The sequence below is a fragment of the Populus alba genome, chromosome 4 (assembly GCF_005239225.2).
Source record: "Populus alba chromosome 4, ASM523922v2, whole genome shotgun sequence".
NCBI lineage: Eukaryota > Viridiplantae > Streptophyta > Magnoliopsida > Malpighiales > Salicaceae > Populus > Populus alba.
The window spans coordinates 8156528-8183699 of NC_133287.1; the positions used below are offsets into that span (position 1 = coordinate 8156528).

The following is a 27172-nucleotide window of genomic DNA, read 5'->3' on the forward strand; positions in this document are numbered from 1 at the left end:
GTATGTAAAAATAAATTATCTTAATATAAAAAACATATATTTATTATAAATTTACACGTTTAAATACAATAAAACTAGAACAAAGACAATGTTGGAGGAGAAAGAGGAGCATGGTCGTTTTTAAGACTAGAGGGCCAATAAAAAAGTGAATATATACCACTCATATATGATCTCATATCCATGACTATATATAACTCCTTGTCAAATTAGACATTGCCAATGAAATTAATTTGAATATATAAGCCCTTAAACTTTCAATTTATTATAGCATCCGATCTCTTCATTCAATTAGATGTGTACACATTGCCAACATAAAATGAATATGAGGTGTACAGAAAGAGCACATGAGATTATGAATTGAAATTTAGCGTGTGGATTTCCAAGCCCAAAACTCAAGTACAAAGATTGATATAGCCAATTTCAACAATTTGAGGGACGTGAAAATGAATTTGATTAACAAAAAAAAATCCCTCGCAAATACTTTTATCAACAAATAAAACTTCAATAGTACATACAAAATGCCCCATTGGACACCAGAATGCTGGATCCTGTTAGCCATTCCTTAGGCTCTAGAATTCTTGAAGAAAAAGAAAAAAAAACGAAGCGATCCACCAACCAATTATCAGACTGAGAATTAATGATCCTGATCTTCGAACACCAACTTTTTGCAAAATTTGCCTGTCCATCATTATCTTTCGAGGAGAAACCAGGAAAAAAGAAAAAAAAAAAAAAAAACCATCTTGCATTGAACAATTTGGATACAAGGCTCTAAGTCTCCAGACATCTAGAGCACATGTTGTTTTCAATCGTAGACTTAGCAATTAATATTCTTAATGTTTTTCTGTAACAAAAAAAGACAATTGATCATAGAGATTTCATAAAACACATGCAAATTAACTTGAATGTTCAGAGGAGTTTTGAAGTATAGATAGAGAAAAAAACGAAAATATATGGGAATACCATTAATTCCCACTCATGCATGTTAAGAATTGAAAGACCAGAGAACTAAAATAAAAATACTTAAAAAATTACTCCCTTGCACCTCCTAAAACATCCACTATTTAGAAACTAGTTAATTTCTTTATGATAATTGAAACAAAATTTTTTTGTTCATGTGAAGTCAACTCACAAGCTAGCCAGGGTCAAGAAAAATATTAGTTAATTAAAGCCTTCAATAACACATCATCAAAAGGGCTAAACCTCCATTTACATTGATTCCTTGTTTTTGTACAACTTTTTTACAATTCTGAAACTTAATCCCCCCCAATTTTTTTTTTTTTTTTTTTTTTTGTGGTAAAGATCATATCACCACTCAAATATCTGGCTCTTTGAAGAAAAACTCTTTCTTGCGAATAAATTATTTTTCATCCAATGTTTGATACCTCAAAAGAATTCCAAAAGGGAGCAGTTGTTTCACTCTAGTCTCTTTGAGTTGAATCAGGAATGAGATTTCCTTCACAATCATACATAATTTTCCCGGAAAAATCAATTGGCCTACACCTTTCCCCCATGATGATTGACCTCCTCCAAATTTCTTCATCACCCTCCTCATCTTGCGCCAGCTTCCTCCAAGAAATCATCTTCACCATTGAATGAGCCTTTTCTTTAATATCACTATTTATCTTTGAAAGAAGCTTTTTCTCACTTGAATATTGTGAAGTTACACTTTCCTCATCTTTTTGTCTACGTGATTTCTTTGCTTTGTGGTGAGAAGCGCAAAGGAATGTTATAAGAGAAAAGACACTAAGTATGGCTACAAAAGCAAGGAAACAAGAGATTGGGGTTTCTGATAAAAATGAATTGTTTTGCGTGGAGAGGGCTAGTAGAGGTCTTGCCATGGAAATCAGAAGCAGAAAACAAAGAACGTGAAGGAGAGCAGATGTTGAGAATTAAGGCTACCCAGTATGGAAAAATTACCTAAATACTTAAAATTCTCGAAGAGGACACAGTTAGTCAACAATTCATTGGCAGTTCCGTTTCACGTTGGAGCTGACATGCATCTAGACTTGACTATTGACTTGGGTCGTGCTTGAAGAATTGAAGTCTTTTTTTATCTTTTACCAGTCAAAAGTTTTGAACGGTGCCTCTACTTGGAAAAAACTGGAGAGGCTTCTAGGAAACCATAAAGAACCAGAAACTATTTGAATTATTTTATTAGATTATTGGTAGGAGTCGTAGTAAAATTTGTGTCCTATAATATACAATATTAATGTCGTTATTACCAATCATTCCGTTAATTATATGAAAGATATCCACCACCCACTGTCTGATTACATTAATCTCCTTGCTAATCTCATAAATAAATCGAGAATATAGGTCAGTAGCTGCCACAGCTGCAAGCTTAACTAGATAAGTTCCCTCAAGATAGAACTTGGTATTGCTCTGCCTTGGACACCTTTGATTTATTGTGACAATATCTGGGCAACCAATTTGTGCTCAAACCCAAATTTTCACTCAAGGATGAAGCATGTAGCCATTGATTTTCATTTTGTGAGAAGATTCAAAATGACATTTTACGTGTCTCTCATGTTTCAAGTGATAATCAACTTGCTGACGCCCTTACAAAACCTCTTCGCAAGTCTCGATTTCTTTAACTTAAATCCTAGATTGGTCTCGTAACACTACCCCAATCTTGAGGGGTCATATTAGAGAAGTCTCATAATTCCTTATCATGTATTGTTGTAACGGCTTCAGTTTGTTTAAATTTTGAATTTGTGTTTTAAGCTATACACTGATCCTCAGGGATAAGCTTCTAGCTTGTTACAATTCTTTTTATTTATATCAGCTAATCTAATGAGAAGCAGTGTGGCATATTTCCTCTGCTCTGTTTCTCTGCTCCTCTTATTCTCTTAAACCAACCAGAAAAACCCTCGTCAAAAGCAACCATTAGATGGGTATTGCATGAGTGTAAACAACAGTGGCCATGATCCCTGCAGCCCTTCATGCGTTTAAAGAGATAAACAACGGCTCCTAGCGGCCATTCCACGACCGCCGCGTCAGCAAATGCCACGAACCCAACAGTTGGACCAACCACCTTACACCGGCAAGGGTTGCTAGTGGTGCCACATTGGACACACATCGGTTCAACCGGCCATATTATGTATTGCAAGAAATATTTACCAACAAGATAAAAATAACACAAAGGTCAATTACCAAGAAATGCAAGAAAAGAAGAGAGGTAGCAAGTGCTGGCAATGGATTGAAAAGGAATAAATTAATGAAGAGGACAACTTCTGAAATTAGGAAGTGGGTTTTCAGTATCACATTCGTTTTGAGGAGTCTGTGACTAGTTCTTATAGAAGCTTTGAGGGCATGAGAGGTTGGAGGCTGATTTGATTGGGTTATGGAGGGTGAGTGCAACGTGTTATCGTTTCCTGGCAATGGTTACTACGTGTTGCTTGTATATGGAAACGTTTTATTTTGTTGTAAAGGAAAAGGACACATGTTTTTGTTTCATTAATTTGCTGCTTGCCGGAGATCCACGACTCTATAGATCTCATGCTAAACTCCGAGTTAGAACACATACAGCTGGATGAGATTGAACCTTGAAGATATCCAGAGGCAAAAGGAATTTCATGCTTTGTGGCAGAATATCAAACCACGTTACTTCAGGGAGAAGATGCTGACAGTGACTCAGATGATGAAGTGTCGACTGACCTGTCTTTTGTCTTGGCAGGAGATCACAACATTTGCAGGTTGGCTATTGCTGATAAGAATTTTGGAGCTGATGACAAGGCACACACGGTGGAGGAAAGGAAGCACAGCCCACATGGGACATATGAGGTCTCCGATCATAGCTTTCCGGCCACAATAAATGCCACTGATAACACAGAACGGCTACATATCGTGGTTGAAGATCTCTTTCAAGAGACAGCGGCTCCTAGTACTCCCCACCACTGTTTCTCTTCCAACAAGCTTTCCCAAAATCAGCTCCAAGCAGAACGGGGCCTTGTCTTATACGATGTGAATGCCCACTGGAGCATCAAAGCATGGCCTTCAAAAGAGACTCTTTCTGGCCACAACTTTATACCCCTGTCAGCAGTGATAATTCTTTAGAATCCCACTGCAAAGCCCAAAGCCTGCCTCTTACACCCAACCACCACCGGACCACAACAGCCGAACAACCAAGACTAAAGAAAGTATCCTCCACTGGGAGTCTCCTCTCCTTGCATTCCTCAGCAAGCATATCTTATATAGACTATTACATCAGGGTGAATAATACCCGTAACCTGAAGGAATCTGCAGAAGAGTCGTCTCACAATAAAGTCAAAAAAATGATCCATTTGGGAGAAGCTTTGGGTCTTGGTAATTCAGCTCTCTTGGAAAAAAATTGAAGACGAAATAAAATATGAAATATGACAAATAAAATATTAAAAAAGGATAAAATTGAAAAGAAATCCAATTTAATAAATTATTTCAAATAAAATAAATAATAAAAAAATAAAAACTAAAGACTAAATACAAAGAAAAAATAAATTGAAGGGCTAGTTTAGAAATTTAGCTAGTCGTGCTAGAAAATTAATGAGTAAGGAGAGAGAGAGAAAAAAAAAAAAAAAAAAAAAGGTTGACAATGTCAAACAAGAGGTTACTAAGTTATACACGATGTCTAGGGAGGGAGGGTCCATCCAGATAATTTCAACCACATCAATGGTGGTTGTCTTTGGCCACTGTAATACACCATACAAGTCATCTAAGAACGGAGGAGTGACATATGCCCTAGCACGTGCAATTCATTCGCTACATAGTTTTTTTAAAATTATATTATTTATTAATATATCAAATTGTTCCTTAATCAACTTGATTATAACTAAAAAACCAAGATGAAAATTCAAAAAAACCCATAGACTTCAATTAAATTTGGCTAAATATCGTGATCGTGAACCATGACATCAAATATAATTTTATCGTGGTTTTGAATCATGAAAATTAATCAAATTAACAGTTCTAGACCACAATTGGGGTATCTAGGGTCTACACACATAAAGATGCTACCACAATCATAATTGTTATTTAATAAAAAAACATTTCATTTATTTTGTGATAATGCAAAAATTTAAAGTAACAATAGTATTTCTCACTTTAAACTTGTAGAATTAGCAAATATCCTCTAACTTGTTAGACCCTCTTCATACATGTGAGACATAGATGTTTGTAGAAGCATGCCAAGATAGCAAATCTCCAACTATATATGTGCATGACATTAAAATCAATTAGAATAATCGGATAAATTAAGGGTATGTGTCTTCCTATTAAGTTAGTGACTAATACATTGCTTAGCATATCTATATAAAACATTAAAATTATTATAATAATTTATGTAAATTTAACAAATAATCAACACATTAAATTTATATTTGATTTTTTTACTTTTCGCATGAGTCACATATAATCGAACTAGTTGGTGCATACAAGAGAAATTTTATTTAATTTTTTCATAATATCTTTTATTAAATTTAAATCAAAGATAATAATAAATAAAATGAACTCACTTATCTTGCACTGAACCAACACATAATAAAATTAAGACATGATTGATTATTTACCTCAAATAAGAAAATTTGGACGCGCATGACCCCTAACATTTACTTCCTCCACATGCATTTCGCTTTCAAAACATTGCAACACATTGAAATGGTCTTATCATATCCCCCTCAGCAATTTTCAAAATAACTAAATTTACCTAACCCATATGTGCCTATCTTTATGCAAAAAGCTCCCTTAATTTTATAACCCTACACTCCTCTTCAAAACTTCAAATCATCATCATCATCATCATCATCTCTCTCTCTCTCTCTCTCTCTCTCTCTCTCTCTCTCTCTCTCTCTCTCTCTCTCTCTCTCTCTCTCTCTCTCTCTCTCTCTCTCTCTCTCTCTCTCAACATGAAAATGTCATCGTCCATGCATCAAATGATCAGTCCTCACCAACTTCTTCTCTTCTCTCTTCTTTCCTTCATGGGATGCACTATTATTCCCGTATGTAGTGCTATCGTGACAAAAAAGCTAGACCAAGCATTAGTTCCCCGAGAACTAGATGCTGGAATAAAGTGTGGATCATGTCCTTGCGTCAACCCATGTGCCCAGCTGCCTCCTCCTCCCCCACCACCACCACCACCACCGGCACCTCAGACTCCGTGTTGTACTCCTCTTGCACCACCACCCCCGAGGTTTATTTATGTGACCAGTGTTCCTGGGAGTTTGTCTGAAACTGATCCTTATGATCATTGGAAATTCTACAGTGGTGCTAGACAGAATGCTGTTAGATGGTTGCTGCTTTTGGTTGGCCTTGGAGTTGTAGAGCTGCTGGTGATTTGGTAACTTAGAATCTGGTGTCAAGGCTATCTAGTTCCATTTTAGTTTTCTTCTAATTAGATAATTAGTTCGTCTTCAAGTTATTTACTACATAGTTCAAAGCTCTTAATGTTGTCCTATCAACATGTTGTCGTTGATCTATTATAATTAATTGCTAGATTATAATTATAATACAGTCATAATTAACCTTCCAATAAATAGGATTATATTTATATGCTGATGATCTCTTTTAAACTATATGGGGTTCAAATTAAGACATTAATCTGTCATCAGTGACTCTGGCTTCAGGTGATCTTGTTTTATTTACTTTGATTCTAATTTTTTAGTGTACTGAAACCTTTTTTTCCCCTTGTTTTTCTTTTTTCTTTCTGCAATATCGAACATTTTTCCATTATTACATGCAATTAATTGTTTGAGAGATGGAAAGAAGGACACAAATATATTCTAAAATTATCCCAAAATATATTTATTTTATATATTTATTTATATCTATTCATCTAAACACGATGCTGTCTTTCCTGTATTTATCATTTTTATCTTGGAATACTAACCACATGCAAAATACAATTCAATTCCACATAGCTGGATAAACAAAACTGACGAGGCTGACTGAATAAACAAACATGATTCATGAGCTTCTTCAATGTTGGAACATATTTCTCTAGCAGGATTATAATATAGGAAAAACAATAATATACATATTTAAATGCTGCACGCATTGTTGATCGGCAGGAGACTCCAAGAAAATTACATGACATGTACAAATTAAAAGTTACACTACCGTATATTTCTGTATTTTTTTCTTTTATTGTCTTCAAAATCAAATGCTCATTTCCTTTATATATACTGAAATCTTGACAAGTCACGATGTAGAGTATAACTGGCTAGGGCATGACCACGGGGCTTGATTCACCTAGAGCAGATAGCACGAGAGGGGAGCATAAATTGACACTTTCCTGCAGAATCCCGAATTCAGATTTGGCCAGACATTGCTCTGGTAATCTATATATAAACATAAACAAGTACCAATTGATGAATTGTTATGGCCACCCAGGAAATGAATTGGTTGTGCCCACTGAAAGTTTTTTGAAAAATAACTACAAACCTGAGTCCTGACAAATGGGATTACAAAAATTATGTTCCTTACGACACTCTTTGATTAGCCAAGGTATTTGCATAACCAGAAATTAGTGTAAAAGCATATTATCAGTACAAGAGATGCGCTAGCTAGCAAAGAATAGTTTCTTTACCAAGAAAAGGAAGCATTTATGGGTTTCCTCCATGGAAATTTTCCTCTCCATTAATTAGCTATCCCCTTTATCTACCATCACTTATTGGTGCCACCACCGGTACTGGCTAGAGCTGCATCAGTAATGGTATGAGGTAGGTACAACATCCAATACGAACCACCCTATTGCTACCTTAGCATTTAATTACTCCAACAATATTGAGGTATATTATTATTATTTAGGGGGATTATCCCTTTCATCAAGTTACCAAATTTTATTTTATTTTACAAAGTATAGTTGTTAAACCTGGTTTGTTTTGGGGGAACAACTCAAAAAACCCACAACTCAGAGCTCAACTTGAGCTAGATTTCAAGTTAAACTGGAAAAAAATAATTTAGTTATTTGGTATTTTGCACAATTAACAACAAAACATTCATAATCAATGAGCTTGTAGCTCAATGATACTCTTGCACAGGCAAGACAGTGAGGTCTCAGCCTTTGTCTAAACTTTAATGAAATTGGAACATATATATATAAAAGACATAATTAAAAAACAATAAATCACAATCTCAAATAACTTTCCAAAAGCCATGATCATGACATAATTATCGAACTTAATTTATCAGTCAAGTACAGATGATTGATTTTCTCCAAATAAAACCAATCAACTAATCAAACGTATTGTTGTAGTCAGTCGTTTTCTTTGGCACACTTTGATGGAGAGCAATAAAACTTGGTGCATTATATTTCAAATACATTATTGCACTTACTAGCTGTCAGTGAGTCGGTTCTTTCTACCACTGGAAGGCTCATAAATGAAGCTCCTTACCATAATACTTGCAGCTCAGGATATCAGAACAAAACCCACTTTGTCAGATAAAATTAAGATGAGATAGCCATTCTCCTATAAATATAACTTCACATGTCAGAAGTTCCATTCCTGAGTTCTTTCAGGTTAAATGATTTGAAGCATAATAAATGAGATCACCATATCGGAGCAGCAAAATAATGGTTAATTTTGTGTATTTTATTCATGTGTATGCTGGATCAACCAAAAACATCTTTGTTTTGTTTTGTTTTTAAATAAAATCACTGTATGATTTGTTTTTTTGAATCTTAAATCCGTCAATAAAAGGCATTCCACTTAAGAAAGAAGTGCTGACAAGGAAATGGGGTGACCTTCGACCTAAATAGTTAAAAATCTAAACAAATAAAAAGTTTCAAAAGTACTTTTAACTTGAAAAAAAATTAGTGTTTTTTGGATTGTTTTAACTTAGTAATAAAAAAATAAAAATAAAAATTATTTTAATATATTTTAATATAAAAAATTATTTTTAAAAGTAACTTAAACCTCGATTAGAAACACTTCCAAGTCTCAATCAATTATGGGATAGTAATCTACACTTAAACACCTTTGATATTTGCATCCACAACTTATATAACCTTTCATTTTCAACATTTGTTTTTACATTCCTTGTAACACTATTTAACCACATTTAACATGAGAAATTCACGTAACTTGAATTGCAGAAAACATGGTAAAAATAAATTAACCCAATTGAATTTTTTAATAACTCATCAACTCATTAACCCCAACTTTTCAATTAGTATCCAAATCACATCCAACAACTATACTCTCATGTCATATAGATCACGTCGCATTAAAAAACACACAGAAGTATAAATCATCCTACTAGTTTATTTACTCACATTCTGTCACAGGTAGAATAAATATTTTAAAATATAAAAATAATATTAAAGCACAAAGAGGTTTTTTTTACTATTTTATTAAACTAGACTTAACAAGTTAATTTTAAAATCTTCTAATGTAACTCGATTTTCAAACTAAATCATATAAAAATTAGCTCAAATTAAATTAATTGATTTCATGGATCTACATTAATCTTGATAATTATTAAAAACATACCTTAGCTTTTAATAAAATTCTAAGTTAATAACTTTTTTCACAAAAATTATTAAAACAATGACAAATTAAATCGATCTTAGTCCCCTAACTAACTATGTTATCAACTCCATTGAGTTTAATAATTTATTTTTTATAATTATTTTTAAATATATGATCACAAAATTAATTACCAACCTAAAAATAATAACTTATTTAAGATAGTGATACCACTAAAAAAACAAAAAAAACAAAATTAATAAAACATGCAATTTATTTCCTAACCAATTCAATATTAAAAGATATAATCAAGAAAAAAAAACTATTCCAAACAATTAACAGACTAAAAACTTAAAAAAACATCCGAAACCAGGTAACTCAAACTAGCACGTCAAACATGTGAACCAGTTATGGACTCATGTGAGATTATAATTTTTTTTCTAAAACTATTTTTTATTTAACTTCTTGATAAAAAAAAAATACAAAAAAAATACATTCACAAAATAAAGCATTCGCTTTTGTTCTTATTATAGCTGGCCTCTCATCAGCTTTCCATTCAAATACAGAAACTTCACTTAATTGATGAAATACCATATGCATAGTTGTCTTAAAAGAACACTTATTTTTCAAGACTGTTATTATAGAGCACACTAAAACAGGCAAGTTTGCATGTAAAAAGAAATCCAACCAATTAAAGAGCATAACCTAGTTGGAGTGCAAATCACCAACTGTTTCGTGGACCACTTACGCTCTTGAAGCAGTGTTGAACGTGCACCAACCATTCCAGGAAAGAACATGAAGTGAGATCAGAACAATCTGTTTATTCATTATTGCAATCTAAAGCCTTTATTGTCTCTCTCCGCCACCTAGCGGTGTTTGGATCAAACCTCAACTCCCATGTAGGCCAGTAGTGCAAGTCCTGCTTCAACGTTAGCACTCGTGGCTTCCCATCCAGATTGATGGTCTTTACACGAACGAACTCATCATATCGTAATCCCTGATAAATGTAATACAGTACAAAGTGCTTGATTGACCATAAGGAAATAAATACTAACAAAGCATGCAGGATATTCTTGTACTCCTAAAGCATATTCCGAGATGTTTGTGCAGAGAAATTAGAGAGTATCATAAAAAAATGTTTGAGGAGCGAAACTAATTAGCATGCTAGTACTAGTCTACTCCCACTGTTTGTGTCTCTTTAGAGTCCTATTTAGAAGATTCTTAAGTGAACTTCTCATGTAAGAAGTTGTGAACAGCTCCACAAAGGACATTCCAATTTTTGAAGAAATATGCAACTAGCTCACAAAAGGTACTCCTATTCACAATGCTTGTCATGGTAAAAATACACGCACACGCTAGTTTTTTCTTGTACTGGTATCTTATGGGTTACATAATATTGCGCTCAGAGAGTCGCATCCCCCAAATTCAGACTTCAAAAGTGTGATTTGTATCATAGCTTAGTAAATAGATACCAAAATGTAATGATCCCTTTATTCTTGTTCTTTCTTTTCTTCTCTTTTTTCCGTTTTTGAAAGGGAAAAAAAATTAATGAAGATATAATGCACACGCATTTCCTTGCTTCCTACAACCCATATTCAAAAAACAGTCATCATGTTCCCGCAACAAAAGACACTATGAAAGAACTCGAAGCTAAAAGTCAATTTGTTTTAATCATCCGTTTCTTTTCCTTGTATTCTTTATCCTTTTTCCTAATTTACTTCATAGCTTTCCATATATTCTATTGTTTTTAAGAATTTGCGGTTTCCACTTGGATGGAAGCAAATGCATTGATTGCAGATGCATTCTACCAAAAACAACTCCACACAAAAAAATTACATAAATGAGTGGCCATACCTTCGTCACATTTACAAAAGCATCCAAGTCAGGAGTGGGTTTTCCATTGACTTGAACAATCCATCTAAGAGCACCTAGAGCATATCTATCTGCAGGACTTCCTCGGCAGCACCTATGAAATTGAGAAAATGTCAAACCTGTATTCAATAAGATCAACATTTGCAGTCTTATGTGGTTGATTATCATTGGGGAAAATATGCAGGACAACTTAATAGTAAGAATGATGCCATTCCTCTGACATTGGTTGACTTCTGATTGAAATTGGGTAGGAATTCCTTTGTTGAAGACCATTACTCTTTCATGACAAATTTAAATTGACTGTATCCAGCAAAACAGCCATAAACACATCATTACTAAGTTCATCTTGCAAGTAATTAGCCAAAATTTTAAGTCCATTTCCATTCGCATCATATAGACTGTAACTGTAAGGCAATATTCTTATTTTTCCAACATTGTAAAGGTAATTCTTATCTCAACATCCAGAAACAGAAGAAAAAAAAGTTTTTTTTTTTTAAAAAAGAAAGAAACAGAACTTTTAGGACTCAAAGAAAAATTCTTACATTGCTGCATAGACACCATGACCTTCACCAGGAAGAAATCCAAGAGCACGAACTGCTGGATGAGGATCCTGAACAAGACAGCCGCACCAATTTATTGCTCGTGTTGTACCATTACCATCCCTAATGTCTGTTCCAAGAAGTAGATCAACTTCACCTCCCTAGCAAGCCATACAGAAAAGGGCATCAGATCAATTTACTTACATCAACATCAGAGATTATACCAAACAAGCTAAAATACTTCGCAAGACCAGACAAGAGAAATAATAGTTATAATAACATGTCAAACACAAGATAATGATACCTCTGTAAGGTTTTAGGAGCATATACATCTGGCATAAACTTACCTGCCGACAAATGGTAATTTTAAGCTTCCCATCACTGTCAACACAGTTCTCTAATGCTTGACATGCATTTTCTACGTCTTGGAAGCAAGTAACTGGCTCTTTGTTGATTGCCAACAACATATCGCCTTGTTTTAATAGATTCTCAGTGTTAGATCCAGCCAAACAACCTTTAACACGCAAAACTTGTCGTCTCATTGGGTCTTTCTTTACAAGTCTCTACAGTAAAATATCAGTCAAGTTTTGATATTCAGAATAATGATACAACGTTGTACTACAGCATTTTTCTGCAAAGCATGTTAAGTTCAAGAGAGCAGTTATCCAGGAAAAAAACCAATTGAAAGACATTATATTATCAGAAACAATATTCTATTACCAAAAACAATATTCAATTAAAACAAGATTAAGATTGGAAAAGGCTCACTCTCTAAAGCTCAAGTTTAAGACCATCACTTTCATGATTTTTATTGAAAGAATTTTCCATGAAAATGTTAACACACATTCAAATGCAAACAAAATAAAAGAAACATGAGAGAGTGACAGGCTAAGATTGATATGCATTCTCTGGGCACAAGCAGAGATGAAAGAACAGAAATATTTTACTAGGAAGAAGACATACTTGGATCCATTCATCACCAAGACCAAAACTCCGGGCCTTTGAAAGCAATCTAGAGCAAAGTTCCACCTCTAAAGTCCTAACAAGTGGCATTGACCTTTTGACACCGTTTATGAGAATAGAAGTCCCATTTGCACCAGATATGATTTTGTCAAGTACTTGGCTAATCATGTAGATTGGGACACCTCGAACAAATTGATGATCCTTTGATGTACTGTGACTAGATTTTGGCTGAAAATGAAGATTCAAGGTTACTACATACTATCATAATAAGGCAAATCATGACAAGTAGATTAGCGATGAAAACCTTATTTGAAAAGCTCCCCCATATAGCCTGAACCTTTCCATGCTCATTACATAGCACACCAGTAAATGCATTACCAAAATCTGAAATACAAAACAAAATAAGACACCAAATCTAAATATAAACACAATCTTGGGAAATTCAAATTTATTCTCTTACCAGTGTCAAGCTCAATCACTTCCATATTTATTGCTCTATACCGTGGACGATCAGCATAGCCAAAATTTAATGCAACGTAAGGGTTTGTCACAATTGATTTCCTAGACTTTGCTCGTTGATTTTTACTTAACCCAATCAGATATATTGGATCTCCACGACATAATGCAGGCTCTGTCTCAAAAAGTACAAGGATGATCATTACAGTGAATAGCTTGGATCTACTTTCAGTTTACTTGGAGAGAGCAAATTGAAAGATCACTCACACTAACACAAATAAAATAGGCAAAAAAAGGCTGAGATTAAGGATTCATCAATCCAAGACTAATTAAATATATGGACCAAGATTGAACATTCATGGATGTGACTCATTGTTTTCACTAACTAGCATGTTTCTATGGGCTCAAGCTTTTCCCAGCACTGCTACTCAGAATAGTAGTGGTATTGACTAACAAATACAAGGTAGCAGTCAGTTTTCAATGTTGTTGCTTGCATAAACAAGTCAAGCTTGAACTTGGACTGGGATCTAAATTGACCGAGGTAAGCTCAAGCTGAATCTCTAAAGAGATAAATTTGACTTTCTTTACTCTGCAAAATTTGAACAAATAGTATTCGGCCCTACTTGACTTTTTTTGCAGTCTAATAGAAGCCCTCACCCTTGACCCTCCTCCCTCAAGGATGAGAAGAATATGCCACTACTGAAAATCAAAGGTGAAAGCATGCACCTAAATAAGGTAGAAGTTCAGAATTTAAAAAGAAAATATGTTCTACGGGATCATATAATATCACCTGGGAATAAAGACATAGAGTCAAACCTACCAGGAAGTAACTCAGCAGCACGAACCATAGAAGCACCAACAGCTCCCAGAGCAGAGGGATCATAACCAACAAGAGCATAATTGTAAACAGGATGAAGAAAGACAACCTGCAATGAAGTATAGGCAGTAATTGATATACCCACAATGGTTTATAACTTCAGAGCATTACTTCGAAAATGTTTACCTCCCCTGGAATCTCGATAGGAAAAGCAGCAAATGACAGCATCACATCACATGCAGATGTTTCAACGGTGTTCTTGTCAATAGCAACCAATCCCATGTCTTGAGAATGATGTACAACAACACCAGTCCCAGAAGAATGCACTGAATGGATGCCATCAAGCAAACATGATGGCGGCACGTTGACCTGCAAGTATAAATATCTAATTAGATATACCATTTCAGCATTACTTGTCTCTTTTTTTTATCAGCGAGATGTTCATAACAGACACTGATCAGATGATGACGTATCTCTGACTTGATAATTGAGAACATAAATTTGTTCAGACTTGCACAGAATAAAGCATATCTAGAATCTGATTTCTATATAAGAAAAATCACTAACAAGCAGATAAATTCTCAGTAAAGAGACAAAGCACAGTAGTTTTGAAGGCTATGTCTAATTCCATTATTGTCATGTAATGTAGCAGCGTTATAGGAGAAAGTTCATAAAGCAATACCAGAAACAAATATGGAGGTTTCACAAGATGGTTGACTAGAAGCTGAGGCATTTAGCAAAGTTAGACAGCTGATTGATGACAATAGGAAGATAAAACTTGTCCCAGATTACCTCCAATGTTACAAGAGTGGGCTCCACCACACATTCCGCAAATGAAGCATTAGTTGCTGCTGCTATTGCACCTTCGTAGCCATTTGAAACTGTAATTTCTGTGGTACCTGGAGTCTCCAATTTCATTTCTCCAATTTCAAGCAAGGAATGGTCAGCAACTGCAAGTTCATCAGAGGACAAATTCCCCTGTACCTGTTGCTTATTAGTTTTAACATCACACTCTTCCCTGGAATGGGCCTCCTCAGAAATATGTTCATAACCGGCTTCCATTCTCATAATATCATGTGTCAACTCCTGGTTGTTAGCTTGATCCGTACCTTCAGCTGGAGTTGATTCACTATTCAATGAAGATGCTTGGCTGTTTAGACCTTGAGTGACATTGCTACAACAAGGTGACAACTGCAAGGTGGTCGGTTGACTAGCAGGCCTTGCCATCCATAAACCAGAACTATCATCCCGTGTGTATATCTTCGGAGCATCATACCATTCATGGCGATCAATTGTGACCAGGGTAGACTGCCGCCATCACAAGAGTTAAGAAAAACAATTCCAACATCCTATATTTGTTAATCAAAATAAAAAGAGCATGAACATACACATGCATGCACTTGCAAAGAGATTATCATTCACAATTATATTCTAAATATCAGAAATTTTCACTTCTTATGGTGCTTTAAACGCAATTTTCTAATTTATTGATTTATGGAAATGAAAAGTAAGTCTTTCATTTTCATGTAATATGTTACAATTTACAAGAATCGATTCATCAAAGATTAGATATTGTGGAAATCAGACTCAAAATCAGTTAAGATCTTATAGAAATCTTAGAATATATATTTTAGTAAAGAGAATCTGGCATTAGCTAACCAAACTCTCCAGATTATTGCTTTCTAGTTTAGTATAAAATTCTTTCCTATCTAGTATTTATTTTCTGTTTTGAGAGTCAGTAGGTTAGCTTCTATTCTCTATTTATTGTACAAAATACTAGAGGTAATACTAAGAAAAAGGAGAAAGACGTCTCCCAAAGTTCTTCATGGTATCAGAGCTTACTTCTAAACCCTAATCTGCTTCTCCTACTACGGAATGGCGGCAGCAGGACAAAGCTCTCTCTCTGAGGTAACCTCATAGCCAAGAATAGCATCACCTGTTAGCATTCCAAGAGGCACTAAAGGCATATCACACCAAATCACAGGACACAAACTCAACGGACATAACTATCTTCAATGGTCATCATCAGTCATGATGTTTATTTGTGGAAAGGGCGGAGATAACTACCTCACAAGAGTTATCATCATACCAGAAAAGAATGATTCCAATTTTCGAACATGGAAGACAAAATCACAAGGTAATGTCATGGATGATCAATTCAATGACCAACAAAATTGGAGAAAATTTTCTCCTATATGGAACAACAAAGGAAATCGGGGAAGCGACAAGAGAAACCTACTCAAGTTCTGAAAATACATCAGAACTATTTGAGATTGAGGCAGTGTTACATGATCTACGCCAAGGAGATCTTTCTATTACCCAATACTTCAACACTCTCTGTCGTCATTGGCAAAACCTAGATATGTTTGAAATCAATAGCTGTAACTGCCCTGAAGACACAGTCCTATATAGAAGAATTTTAGAGCAAAAAAGAACTTTCATATTTCTTCTTGGACTCAGCAAAAACCTGGATGAAGTCAGGGGAAGAATAATGGGGACCAAACCCCTTCCAAATCTCAGAGAAGCATTCTATGAGGTTAGACGTGAAGAAAGTAGAAAGAAAGTAATGATGGGACCTTAAACCTCAACTCTAACAATGGAAGGATCTGCCCTTGCTACCCAAGGATACTCAAACAGCAACTACGATAATCGATAGAGAAAGGGAAGACCCTAGTGTGATCACTGCAACAAACCAGGACATCCCAGGGAAAACTGCTGGAAGATTCATTGCAAACCTGCTAATTGAAAGCCATCAAGATCAACAAATGACAGACAAACGTGCCAACAATGTTACCTATGATAACAACCGGGACAAGATCACCATTCTTCCAACAAAGACAAGTCCTTTCAGCAAGGAACAACTTGAGATCTTACAGAAACTCTTTAGTCAGAATTCACTGTCTCAATCAAGTATGTCAGCCTCTGGTTCTAGATCTAGACTGATAGCACAAAAAGGTAAATTCTTAACAGCCCTTTCTGTTAATAAGAGATACTCAAGCCCTTGGATCATCAACTCCGAAGCATCAGACCATATGACAGGAGATGCCACTATCCTTAATGAATACAATCAGTGCACTAATAATTCTACAGTCCGTATAGTTGATGGGTCTTCCTCCCAAGTTAAGGGAATAGGCATGAGCAGACTCTCAAGGGACATGATTCTAAACTCTATCTCCATGTTCCTAATTTGGACTACAACCTACTCTCAATTAGCAAATTGACTCGTGACCTGAATTGTGTTGCTAAATTCTTTTCTAATTTGTGTATATTTCAGGATCTGGATACGGGGAAGAAGATTGGCAGTGCTAAGATGTGTTCTGAACTCTATCTCCTCAAAAGTGATATTCCTCCAAAAAGACGAACTCAAAATGGGATCTATGTATCATCCAAAGGTCAGTCAGCTTTAAATTTTCATGTCAATAAAGATAGTGAGGTTATGTTATGGCACTATCGTCTTGGTCATCCAAACTTCATGTACCTTGAAAAGTTGTTTCCATCCTTCTTTTCCAATAAAAGCTCACAATCCTTCAAATGTGAAATATGTCAACTTTCCAAACATGTTCGTAGTAGCTATCCCACCATTTCATATAAACCATCATATCCATTTGTAATGATTCACAGTGATGTATGGGCCCCTCACAAGTGCACAATATAACCGGAACTCAGTGGTTTGTCTCCTTTGTTAATGATCACACTAGATTGACTTGGTTATTCCTTGTAAAAGAAAAATCTGAAGTTAGCCAAATTTTCCAAAACTTTAATTCCATGATACAAACTCGATTCCAGACTAAATTCCTAAAAACTGATAATTCCAAGGAATATTTCAATTCTAGTCTTAAAACTTATTGTCAAAATCAAGGCATTATCCATTTAAGCTCTTGTGTTAACACTCCACAACAAAATGGAGTGGCTAAAAGGAAGAATAAACATTTGTTGGAAGTTGCTGGATCCTTCATGCTCTCTACTCATGTTCCAAAACAATTCCGGGGAGAAGATGTACTCACAGCAACCAACCTCATCAACCGAATGCCTTTCAGAGTTCTAAACTTCAGAACTCCCAGTCAAGTCCTTTTACAAGTCTTTCCACACACCAAAATAGTCTCTTCCTTAAACCCTAAAGTATTTGGCTGCTCAGTATTTGTTCATATACAACATTGAGGCAAATTAGACCCTACCTCCCTCAAGTGCATTTTTCTTGGATACTCTCCACACCAAAAAGGTTACAAGTGCTATTCTCCAATCAACAAAAAGGTCTATACCTCAATGGATGTCACATTTTTTGAACATCAAGCATACGATCCCAAGTCTGATATTCACGGGGCAACCATGAGAGAATATCGGAATTGGATTATACAATATGATTATAAGCTCTCCTGTCTTGAGTCCTTACCCTACACCTCCAGCCTCAATCCAATTAGTCCCAGCACCACCAGCCTTAGTCCAATCTCCTGACCAGATTCATCCTACACCAAAACAAATCACAAATCATGAGCTTTTTACCTATTCGAGAAGGAAAAGACTTGGAAAGGAGATAGAACACACAATACCTGTTACTCATGACCAAGATTTAGAACCAAGTCCAGATTTTGCCCCAATATACTCAGGTATGGAAACTTCTGATTGTGAGAATACTGCCTCTATTACCAATGATTTACATATTCCAATTACTTTGAGAAAGGGTGTTAGATCATGCACAAGTCATCTCATCGGCAGATTTGTTTCATATGAAGGGTTATCACCAGCATATCATGCATTTGTTTCAGCCATTGACAGTGTACAGGTTCTTTAGTCTATTAAAGAAGCTCTCAAAGATTCAGGGTGGAGAAGGGCAGTGAGTGATGAAATCAGTGCTTTAAACAAGAATAGAACTTGGGAAATTTTTGAACTTCCACCTGGAAAGAAACCAGTTGTGTGTAAATGGTTATTTACTATCAAACATAAGGTTGATGGAAGTATTGAAAGGTTAAAAGTCCATCTGGTTGCAAAAGGGTTTACTCAGTCCTATAGAATAGATTATCAAGAATCATTTGCTCCAATAGCCAAACTCAACACAATCAGAGTCCTTCTATCTCTAGCAGCTTACCAAGATTGGCCATTACATCAACTACACATCAAAAATGATTTTCTTAATAGAGACTTGGAAGAAGTGTACATGGAGATACCTCCATGGCTAGAAACATCCTCCAACCACAACAGAGTATGCAAACGGAAAAAATCACCATATGGACTCCAGCAATCCCCGCGGGCATGGTTTGATAGATTTACAAAGACAGTAGCACAGCATGGATATTCCCAATGCCAAGTAGGTCACACGTTTGTAAAAACCTCTCCAGAAAAGAAAATAGCAATCCTAATTGTATATGTTGATGACATCATCCTAACTTGGAATTATGTGGAAGAACTGGTGAGATTGAAGAAATTTTTAGCCAAGGAATTTGAGATCAAAGACCTTAGGTACCTCAAATACTTCCTTGGCATGGACGTGGTACGATCAAGGAAAGGTATATATGTTTCTCAACGAAAATATGTCTTGGATCTACTAAAAGAAACAGGAATGCAAGGATGCAAACCTGCAAACATTCCAATGGATTCAACCAAGAAGATAGGAGCAGAAAATACTAGTATACCAGTGGATAGGGGGAGATATCAAAGACTTGTGGGCCGACTCATCTATCTCTCACATACCAGATCTGATATTGGCTTTTCTGTCAGTTTTGTAAGCCAATTCATGAACAACCCAACAGAAAAGCATATGGCAGCAGTTAATAGAATCTTGAGGTACCTAAAAATGACTCCTGGTAGAGGTCTTCTATACAAAAAATGTGACAACATAAATATTGAAATCTACACAAATACATACTGGGTAGGAGACATTATAGATAGGAGATCTACATCTGAATATTGATCCTATGTTTTGGGAAATCTAATAACTTGGAGAAGCAAGAAACAACATGTCATATCTAGAAGTAGTGCAGAATCTGAATTTAGAGCTCTAGCTCTTGGTATTTGTGAAGGGATGTGGATACAAAGATTACTTAAGGAACTTGGCATGGAATTAGTAACACTTATCCAAATGCATTGTGATAATCAAGCAGCCATAAGCATAGCAAAGAATCCAGTTCATCATGACAGGACAGAGCACATTGAAATAGATTGACACTTCATCACAGAAAAGATTGAGAAGAACATTGTTCTTCTAATCTACACTCCAACAAAATCTTGGATTGCAAACATCCTCACCAAAGCTCTACCAAGGACTAATTTTGAAGAATTGAGTCACAAGTTGGGCATGTATAACATATACAACCTAGCTTGAGGGGGAGTGTGGAAATTAGACTGAAAATCAGTTAGGATCTTAGAGGAATCTTAGAATATATGTTTTAGTAAAGAGAATTTGGCATTAGCTAACCAGATTCTTCAGATTATTGCTTTCTAGTTTAGTGTAGGATTCTTTCCTATCTAGTATTTATTTCTTGTTTTGAGAGTCAGTAGGTTAGCTACTATTCTCTATTTATTATACAAAATACTTGAGGTAATACTAAGAAAAAGGAGAAACTCTCAAAGTTCTTCAGATATCTTAAACCTACGCAACCAAAAAAAAAACAGTGCAGGCAATGTCACGCTGCACATCAGCACATGTAATGCATACCTTTCTTCGATGGCGATCCTTGTAGCTTATATACTCCAACGGCACTCTATCACCCCTGCATAGCTTAGATAGAACAGAGATTACATCTTCAAGTTGTGATATCTCATCATTGGCAAACTTCTTAATGATGGCATGACGAGGAATGCCAGCCCTAGATAGCATGTATCTGCAAAATGTACAAATTCTTATCATGTAAAAAGAAATGGCCCCTTTGCTATTACATGGTTTCCTTCAAAACAAGCATCAAAGAGTCATCACATAGTTTTCCTTCTACCTAAAAGTCCATCAAATTACTCAACAAAAACACTTATATTTTGTCTTGAATTTGTCAATTTCATTCAGGGAAACCAAAAAATACAGGAGATGATTCATGGAATTCGTTAACTCAATCAAATTAGAAAAACGCAGATATCTTGTTAAACTGACCCGGGGTCCGAAACATATACAAGACCACATTGGAAGCAGAAGTTTCTGGCCTGATTCAATTACAAAGTTGCATGTGTTAAAATGATGAAAAATGATGAGCAAGAGCACGTAGTTCAAACAGAATAAAAAGAACTGCAAACACTTTTAGTTGCTTCACAAACAATGCTATCTGAAATAAATAAATGATTAATAGATGAATAAACCCAACCAACCTGTTGATAAGACAAACAGTGTATCACTGCACCACTTACTTCTAAGAAGCAGTCAGGAGTTATTGAGTGCAAATCCTGAACCTGCAGCATAGGCGCATAAGCATACTAGTTTTTCTCCATACACCTAAGCTCCAAGCAATCCCAGGAGAGCAATATGACCATGTAACTACACCAGGATAGACTTAGACATGAATCTAGCAAGGACAGACATTGATGGAACATGTGGACACAATACAATACAAACACAAACTTAGAATATTAGAAAATGTACTAGATAAAGTAAATTCACACATTAGTAGAGAAGTCCAAAACACTAAATGAATTACAGAATTACCTATTGCTATACCTTTGATGCCATCTATTTCACTCTCTCATTTCTAACAGTTATCTCCATAGGCCTCAGAGAAGCACTTAAAAAACTGATTTAATTGGTGATACTTTATTTTGGAGATTGTTACTGTTTGGTGTGCCAACTTTTTGATTTTATCTATTTGAGTGTTCCTGCTTTTATTTTTGATATTTAAGCATGTGTACCTTCAATTTGTTTTCTAATCAAGTGCTTCTATTAGATCTGTCAAATATATATAACATGGAAATTGACATCTGACATGCTGACATGTTCACCAAGCGTGCATGAATTTTTCCATTTATTTCCAATTGAGTCTTTGAACTTTTATTTTAAGTCAATGCACAACTTTTAATACAGGTATGGTTTCTAAGCAAAACAATGTGTTTTACCATTAGACTAAGGCCAGTCCAGATAATGAGTAGTTATACTAGAAAGCAACTGCTTACAACATATTTTCCAATGAAATTTAAAGCAACGGGAAATTTTAGTTGATTATTAACAAAATCAAATTATATCCAGAGTAAGTTTTACCACTATATTAACAGTTAATGATGTGCCACCCCTTTCAATCTGTAATTCGATCTTTTTGCCAACACTGTCATCAAGCAATGCCTCCAATTTTAAAAACTGAGTAGTCACCTGCAATAAAGACATTTGTCAAATACAAAAATCAACATATCAATCACTACAGGAGACGTAGATAAACAGAGATTCTCTATTTCAGTAGTATCATCTTCTACATGATCCCAATCAAAATCCTTTGGATACACGAGAAATGGAAAAATCAAGTAAAGCACGTTAAGAGCTCCCACCAGTGATTTTAAAGCCTAAGCTGGACCTGCTTATTTGACTATTAAAGGTTAACCGTGGTGTTTTGGATTGCATGTAAATCAACTAGCCAAGATGGTACCTTTGGTTTAACCTAGTCTTTGGACAATTCCCAAACAATAGAAAGTTGTCCTGACCTAAAAATGATAAACAAGTGCAGCCTCTGAATGTTGACTAGGTAAAAATGTATGGTAGAGAAGTCTGATTCTCATGCATAGACAAGTGCGTTAAAGAAAAATAGGGGGGGAAGCATGTATAAATCCCATATCTAAAGAAGGAAAGAAGAGGACATACAGGGAAAACAAAATAAAAGAGAAGAAAAAACAGAGAAAATACTATCATGTTCTTGTATATATAGAGGCAAGTCAGCTATAAAATCAATGGACTGATTTACATGCAATGCATCAAGATTATTCATTACAGTGGATCAAGATTCAGTGATATGAGATTGAATGCATAACTTACTTCCCCATTCACACGCACAAGCACATCCCCTGACTCCAATTGCCTATCAGCTGGCCCACATGGCACCTGAAGAAGTTCATGATATTAGGAATAATAAAGATAGTTCTTTGACAATCTTCAATTAAAAAACACAAAAAAGTGCTCACCACAGAGTCAACAACCAACATTCCAGTTTCACCTGGTGCAGAGGCTTGCCGCACCATCTAAACAAGACAGCAGAATGAGCCACCCACCATTATTCTTAACAATTCTATGCGAGGAAGAAATACCTGCTCTGTTTCATTCGGAAGACCAAGCCGGCGTGTCTCATCAAATCCTTTATGGAGAAACGTTACCTATATCATGAATAGCTAAACTCATGTGAAATTATAAGGAACAGAAAAATCCATATTGTAAATCAACATACAAATAGGATAAAAAAACAAAGCATCCATATTGCTAAAACCAAAAGGTGGGATGATAATTTTATTACCATTGCCGTGGACCAAAATTTTTTATTGAAAACTATTTTCAAGACTTTTTAAGACATTAGCTTAGTTTTATTTGGTAAAACAGAATGAAGGACTATAGAGCAAGGGGGGTAACGTTTTCATCTTCCAACAAAGTATAGTTTTACTGCCAAATATGATCTTTCCACGTGGTTAGCATTAAAAGAAATCTGGCCTAATGTCAAATGCAAAATTTCCATCTATGTTCTATCATAATGCAGTATAATACATGAAGCCTTCAAGAAGCATGAAAGTAACATCAACTACAGACCTGAAGGGTGCCACGAGGTATAGAAACTGCTTCCCATTTGTTTTTACAGGCATCTTTGGACTTCTGGAGAAATGCCAATGCCCTAACAACCTGCAGATCAAGTAATTATGTGATTCAGTGCCCAGGAAACACATAATTTTATTCAAAATCAGGTGCTTATGTAAAATTAAAGGCTTCATATATTACAAACCAAAGTAACAAAGAATGGAGGACTTGAATTTTCATTAGACACCCTGTTGCATGAGTTACCATCCATTTCAGATGAGAACTTAAACAGACCATAATGCATTAAGCTATATTAAATAATAACATACTCTCTCTAAATGTAAATAGAAGGCTGATGAAGATGATACACTGCCCCCAGCATTCAAGGCCACCGCCCTCCCTTGCTTATCAATCACCGGGGAACCACTAGAACCACGCTTAGTTCCGGAGGCTGCCTGAAATTAAAGTGAAACAAATATTAAAGAACAGTTTATTAAATGGTCTATTTGGAGAAGTTTTATTCCACATAAAGAACCATTTGACTGTTTGGAATCTGCTACTCATAAGATTTAGGCTTATCCCTCATAGTCATAACCTTGTATAAGGATCTTAGAGTAAGGACTAGTAGGTGGTTCAGTTACTGCCTGTGATGGTACCAAACTGCTTGAACCAGGGAATATTTGTCTTGGTAGATAACAAGTTGACACTGAGCTGGACATTAGAAGTATCACTGCATATGTTATAATTTTTTATTTTTTATTTATAATGGCAATTTGAAATAACAAAGAAAAAAAATGGCTGTCAACAACAAACAGCAACATATGGAACTTTCAGCGGTTGTAACCACTGAATAAATCTTCCATGCAACTATAAGGAATGGAGAAAGGGATATGCCAAACCAGGGCAGTAAAAAACCATTAAATGAAACCTAAATCAGTTGAGACTTCATCTTTAAAAGGCACCAATGTCAAAGTGTCAAACTAATTATAAAAGGAAAATGAATTATCGATTCTGAATTCAAAATGATTCAAGCCATAGATAACTGTTTGCCTCAGATTGCCAGCATGATGAATTAAACTACTTACTTGCATGTAGAAGGTATTGAAGTCATTATAACCATCTCTGCACCAAACAATAGTCATTGTTAATCTTTATGATTAAGCATCTCCAGGTCGGTTGAGTGAGTTTCCATATATCATGGACTCGTCAACACTATGATACTAACTTATTGTTCAAATATGGTTTGACAAGATAAGATGGGCCAAATAAAACCATAGAAGTAAAGCTAGAAAATTTAACATCACTCCACTTGCAATTCAGAAATAAATACTTTATAGAACATTCCAAGGGCAAGCTTATAACCAATTCATCTAGTTAGCTGTTACTATTATGTGGGGATGCGTGACCTTTTTCCTTGCAAACACATACATGATTTATTACCCATGTATAGTTATAACTTTCTAGAGATACATATTGGCTAAAAAAATCACGCATCATGATAAATCACACAAAATCCCTATAATCATCACTCATAGATAGCATGATGGACAATGAAGTCATCAATGTATAATAACAACTTGCAACTTTTAGTAAGGGATTCAAGCACAAGATTAGTGAAGTTGCTATACCTTCTATAAGTAGGTGCATTTCGATCCAAACGAGCAAGGGTACCGGCCAAAATGGAAACCTATGAAATTGATGTTACTAGCAATAATTAGAAACTAATAACTTAACTCTCAAAACCTAAATAAGTACTAAAACTCCAACCAACTAGCAAATTTAAAGGTGCAAATTCTCATATACAAGTTTTGGTAAACAAATAAATAACAGAATGAGAAGTAATGACTACCTTCTCGCAGCTATCATTGCCGATAACTCTGATTTCAAGCCCAACAGAAGCAGCCTCTGGGGCAAGAGGAATCTCCTCATACTTGTGAAATTGTATTGCACTAGGATCATAACGAAAGAATCCAAAATCATGAACCTGATAGAAATTGTAGAAACATAGTATATTAGTGTAGCTCACATGTTATGCAAAACTAAAGAAACCCCATTTTTGTAGTCTTTACAGTATGCAAATAAAATACAAAAAGTAAAAACTCACAGGGTCTCTGTAAATTGGATACACTGGAATTTCTTCATTGTTAACAAATATAGCCCGGGCAACTACAGGGCCTACAACACCACAACCATCATAATTAAAACAAATTTAAAAAATAATAATATTAATAATAATTAGGATTTACATTCCAAAAGCAAATAATTAAACAAGTAATTCATATAGATTATCAACAGTATATTTAAGAAAATAAACTCAAAACAAAAATTGAAAAGGCAAAAATGTAAATTCATAATGCAAAATGTTTTCCTCGTTAAGCATTCTGTCACGTTCCCAAAACAACCAACCTCATCAATGAATAATCGACGAGAGAAAATTGTAATCACAAAGCCACAGATTTTTAACCAAAAAGAAAAATAACACAAATATCAAGGGCAATAAAGTAAATCCACTTCAATCATTCGCATAATACCAATCTTACCCTTTTTCCCGCGTTTTTCTTATTAACCAAAAATAAAGAAAAGCAAAGGGAATTCAACGATCAATAAGCACCATCACAACAAGAAGAATGATCGAGTAGTGATAGTAGAAATTACCAGGCTTGACGACATGTCGGTTAGTGAGAATGATACCGCGATTCTTATCAACAACAAACCCAGTGGCGGACCCCGAGGAAGGAAGTTCGGTGTCGAAGGAGCGACACGCTGTGGTTTGCAAAACCACCACAGCGGGGACAACCTTGTTGATGGCGTCTCTCCAGTCGTCGGTTATGACTTCCTTCTCTGGTGGCAACTCGCTCTCTAACTCAACCTGATCAGTCGATTCCTGGCTTCGTAAGTCCATGGATTCCATCTCTGACTCTACTATCTCTCGCGAATTTGAGTCTTCCATTCTTGAAATTGGAAATGGGATTGGAAGAGGAGATGTTGACTTGGCCACCCTTTTAAGTCGTTACGGGAGCAGGTACAGTTTTGGAATTTGCAATTTTTATTTTATTTTTTATGGTTTGCTGTTGGTCGTTTTGATGATAAACACGATGTCAATGTCGTAAGTCGTCACTACTTATAAAAGAAGTAGTTATTTAACCCGCTCTGCTGCGGGTAATAATTTTTTAAAGAAAAAAAAAAACAATGATTATATAAATTATTTTAATATAAAAAATTAAAATTATAAATTAAAAAATATATAGAAATATCTAGTTAAATAAATTAATAATTATTTATGTAATTAAGCAGGAAAAAATATTAATAATAACCAAAAACAAATTGATAAAATTAAAAAATAAATATAAATCAAGATATTTAACCATATAGAATGAGACATTCACCTAATTGTATTTATTAAACTTATTTA

At 35.1% G+C, this 27172-nt stretch overlaps 1 protein-coding gene across 1 annotated transcript; it reads right to left on the bottom strand.

Annotated features, from left to right (window-relative positions):
• Positions 1 to 9935: 9935 nt before the first annotated feature.
• On the bottom strand, positions 9936 to 26808 carry LOC118048972 (protease Do-like 7). Its single transcript, XM_035058826.2, has 24 exons — positions 26416 to 26808; positions 25865 to 25935; positions 25610 to 25744; positions 25389 to 25447; positions 24846 to 24882; positions 24090 to 24215; positions 23776 to 23865; positions 23286 to 23351; positions 23163 to 23219; positions 23017 to 23082; positions 22255 to 22362; positions 21375 to 21455; positions 21163 to 21212; positions 20737 to 20902; positions 14880 to 15395; positions 14274 to 14456; positions 14091 to 14196; positions 13275 to 13445; positions 13119 to 13198; positions 12815 to 13042; positions 12199 to 12414; positions 11855 to 12012; positions 11295 to 11406; positions 9936 to 10437 (listed from the first exon to the last, which is right to left on the bottom strand). Exons 1-24 carry the CDS (start codon positions 26708 to 26710, stop codon positions 10261 to 10263), a joined length of 3354 nt encoding a protein of 1117 aa, XP_034914717.1. The 5' UTR covers positions 26711 to 26808; the 3' UTR covers positions 9936 to 10260.
• Positions 26809 to 27172: the final 364 nt, after the last annotated feature.

What these genes read in the sequence shown, in the direction of transcription:
- LOC118048972 (XM_035058826.2), bottom strand. Translation starts at nt 26,710, where the DNA reads ATGGAAGACTCAAATTCGCGAGAGATAGTAGAGTCAGAGATGGAATCC. An exon ending in CTATCGAGATTCCAGGGGAG is followed by an intron (nt 14,197 to 14,273) that starts GTAAACATTTTC and finishes ACTTCATTGCAG; the next exon opens with GTTGTCTTTCTTCATCCTGT. An exon ending in TTGGTGATGAATGGATCCAA is followed by an intron (nt 12,415 to 12,814) that starts GTATGTCTTCTT and finishes ATTTTACTGTAG; the next exon opens with AGACTTGTAAAGAAAGACCC.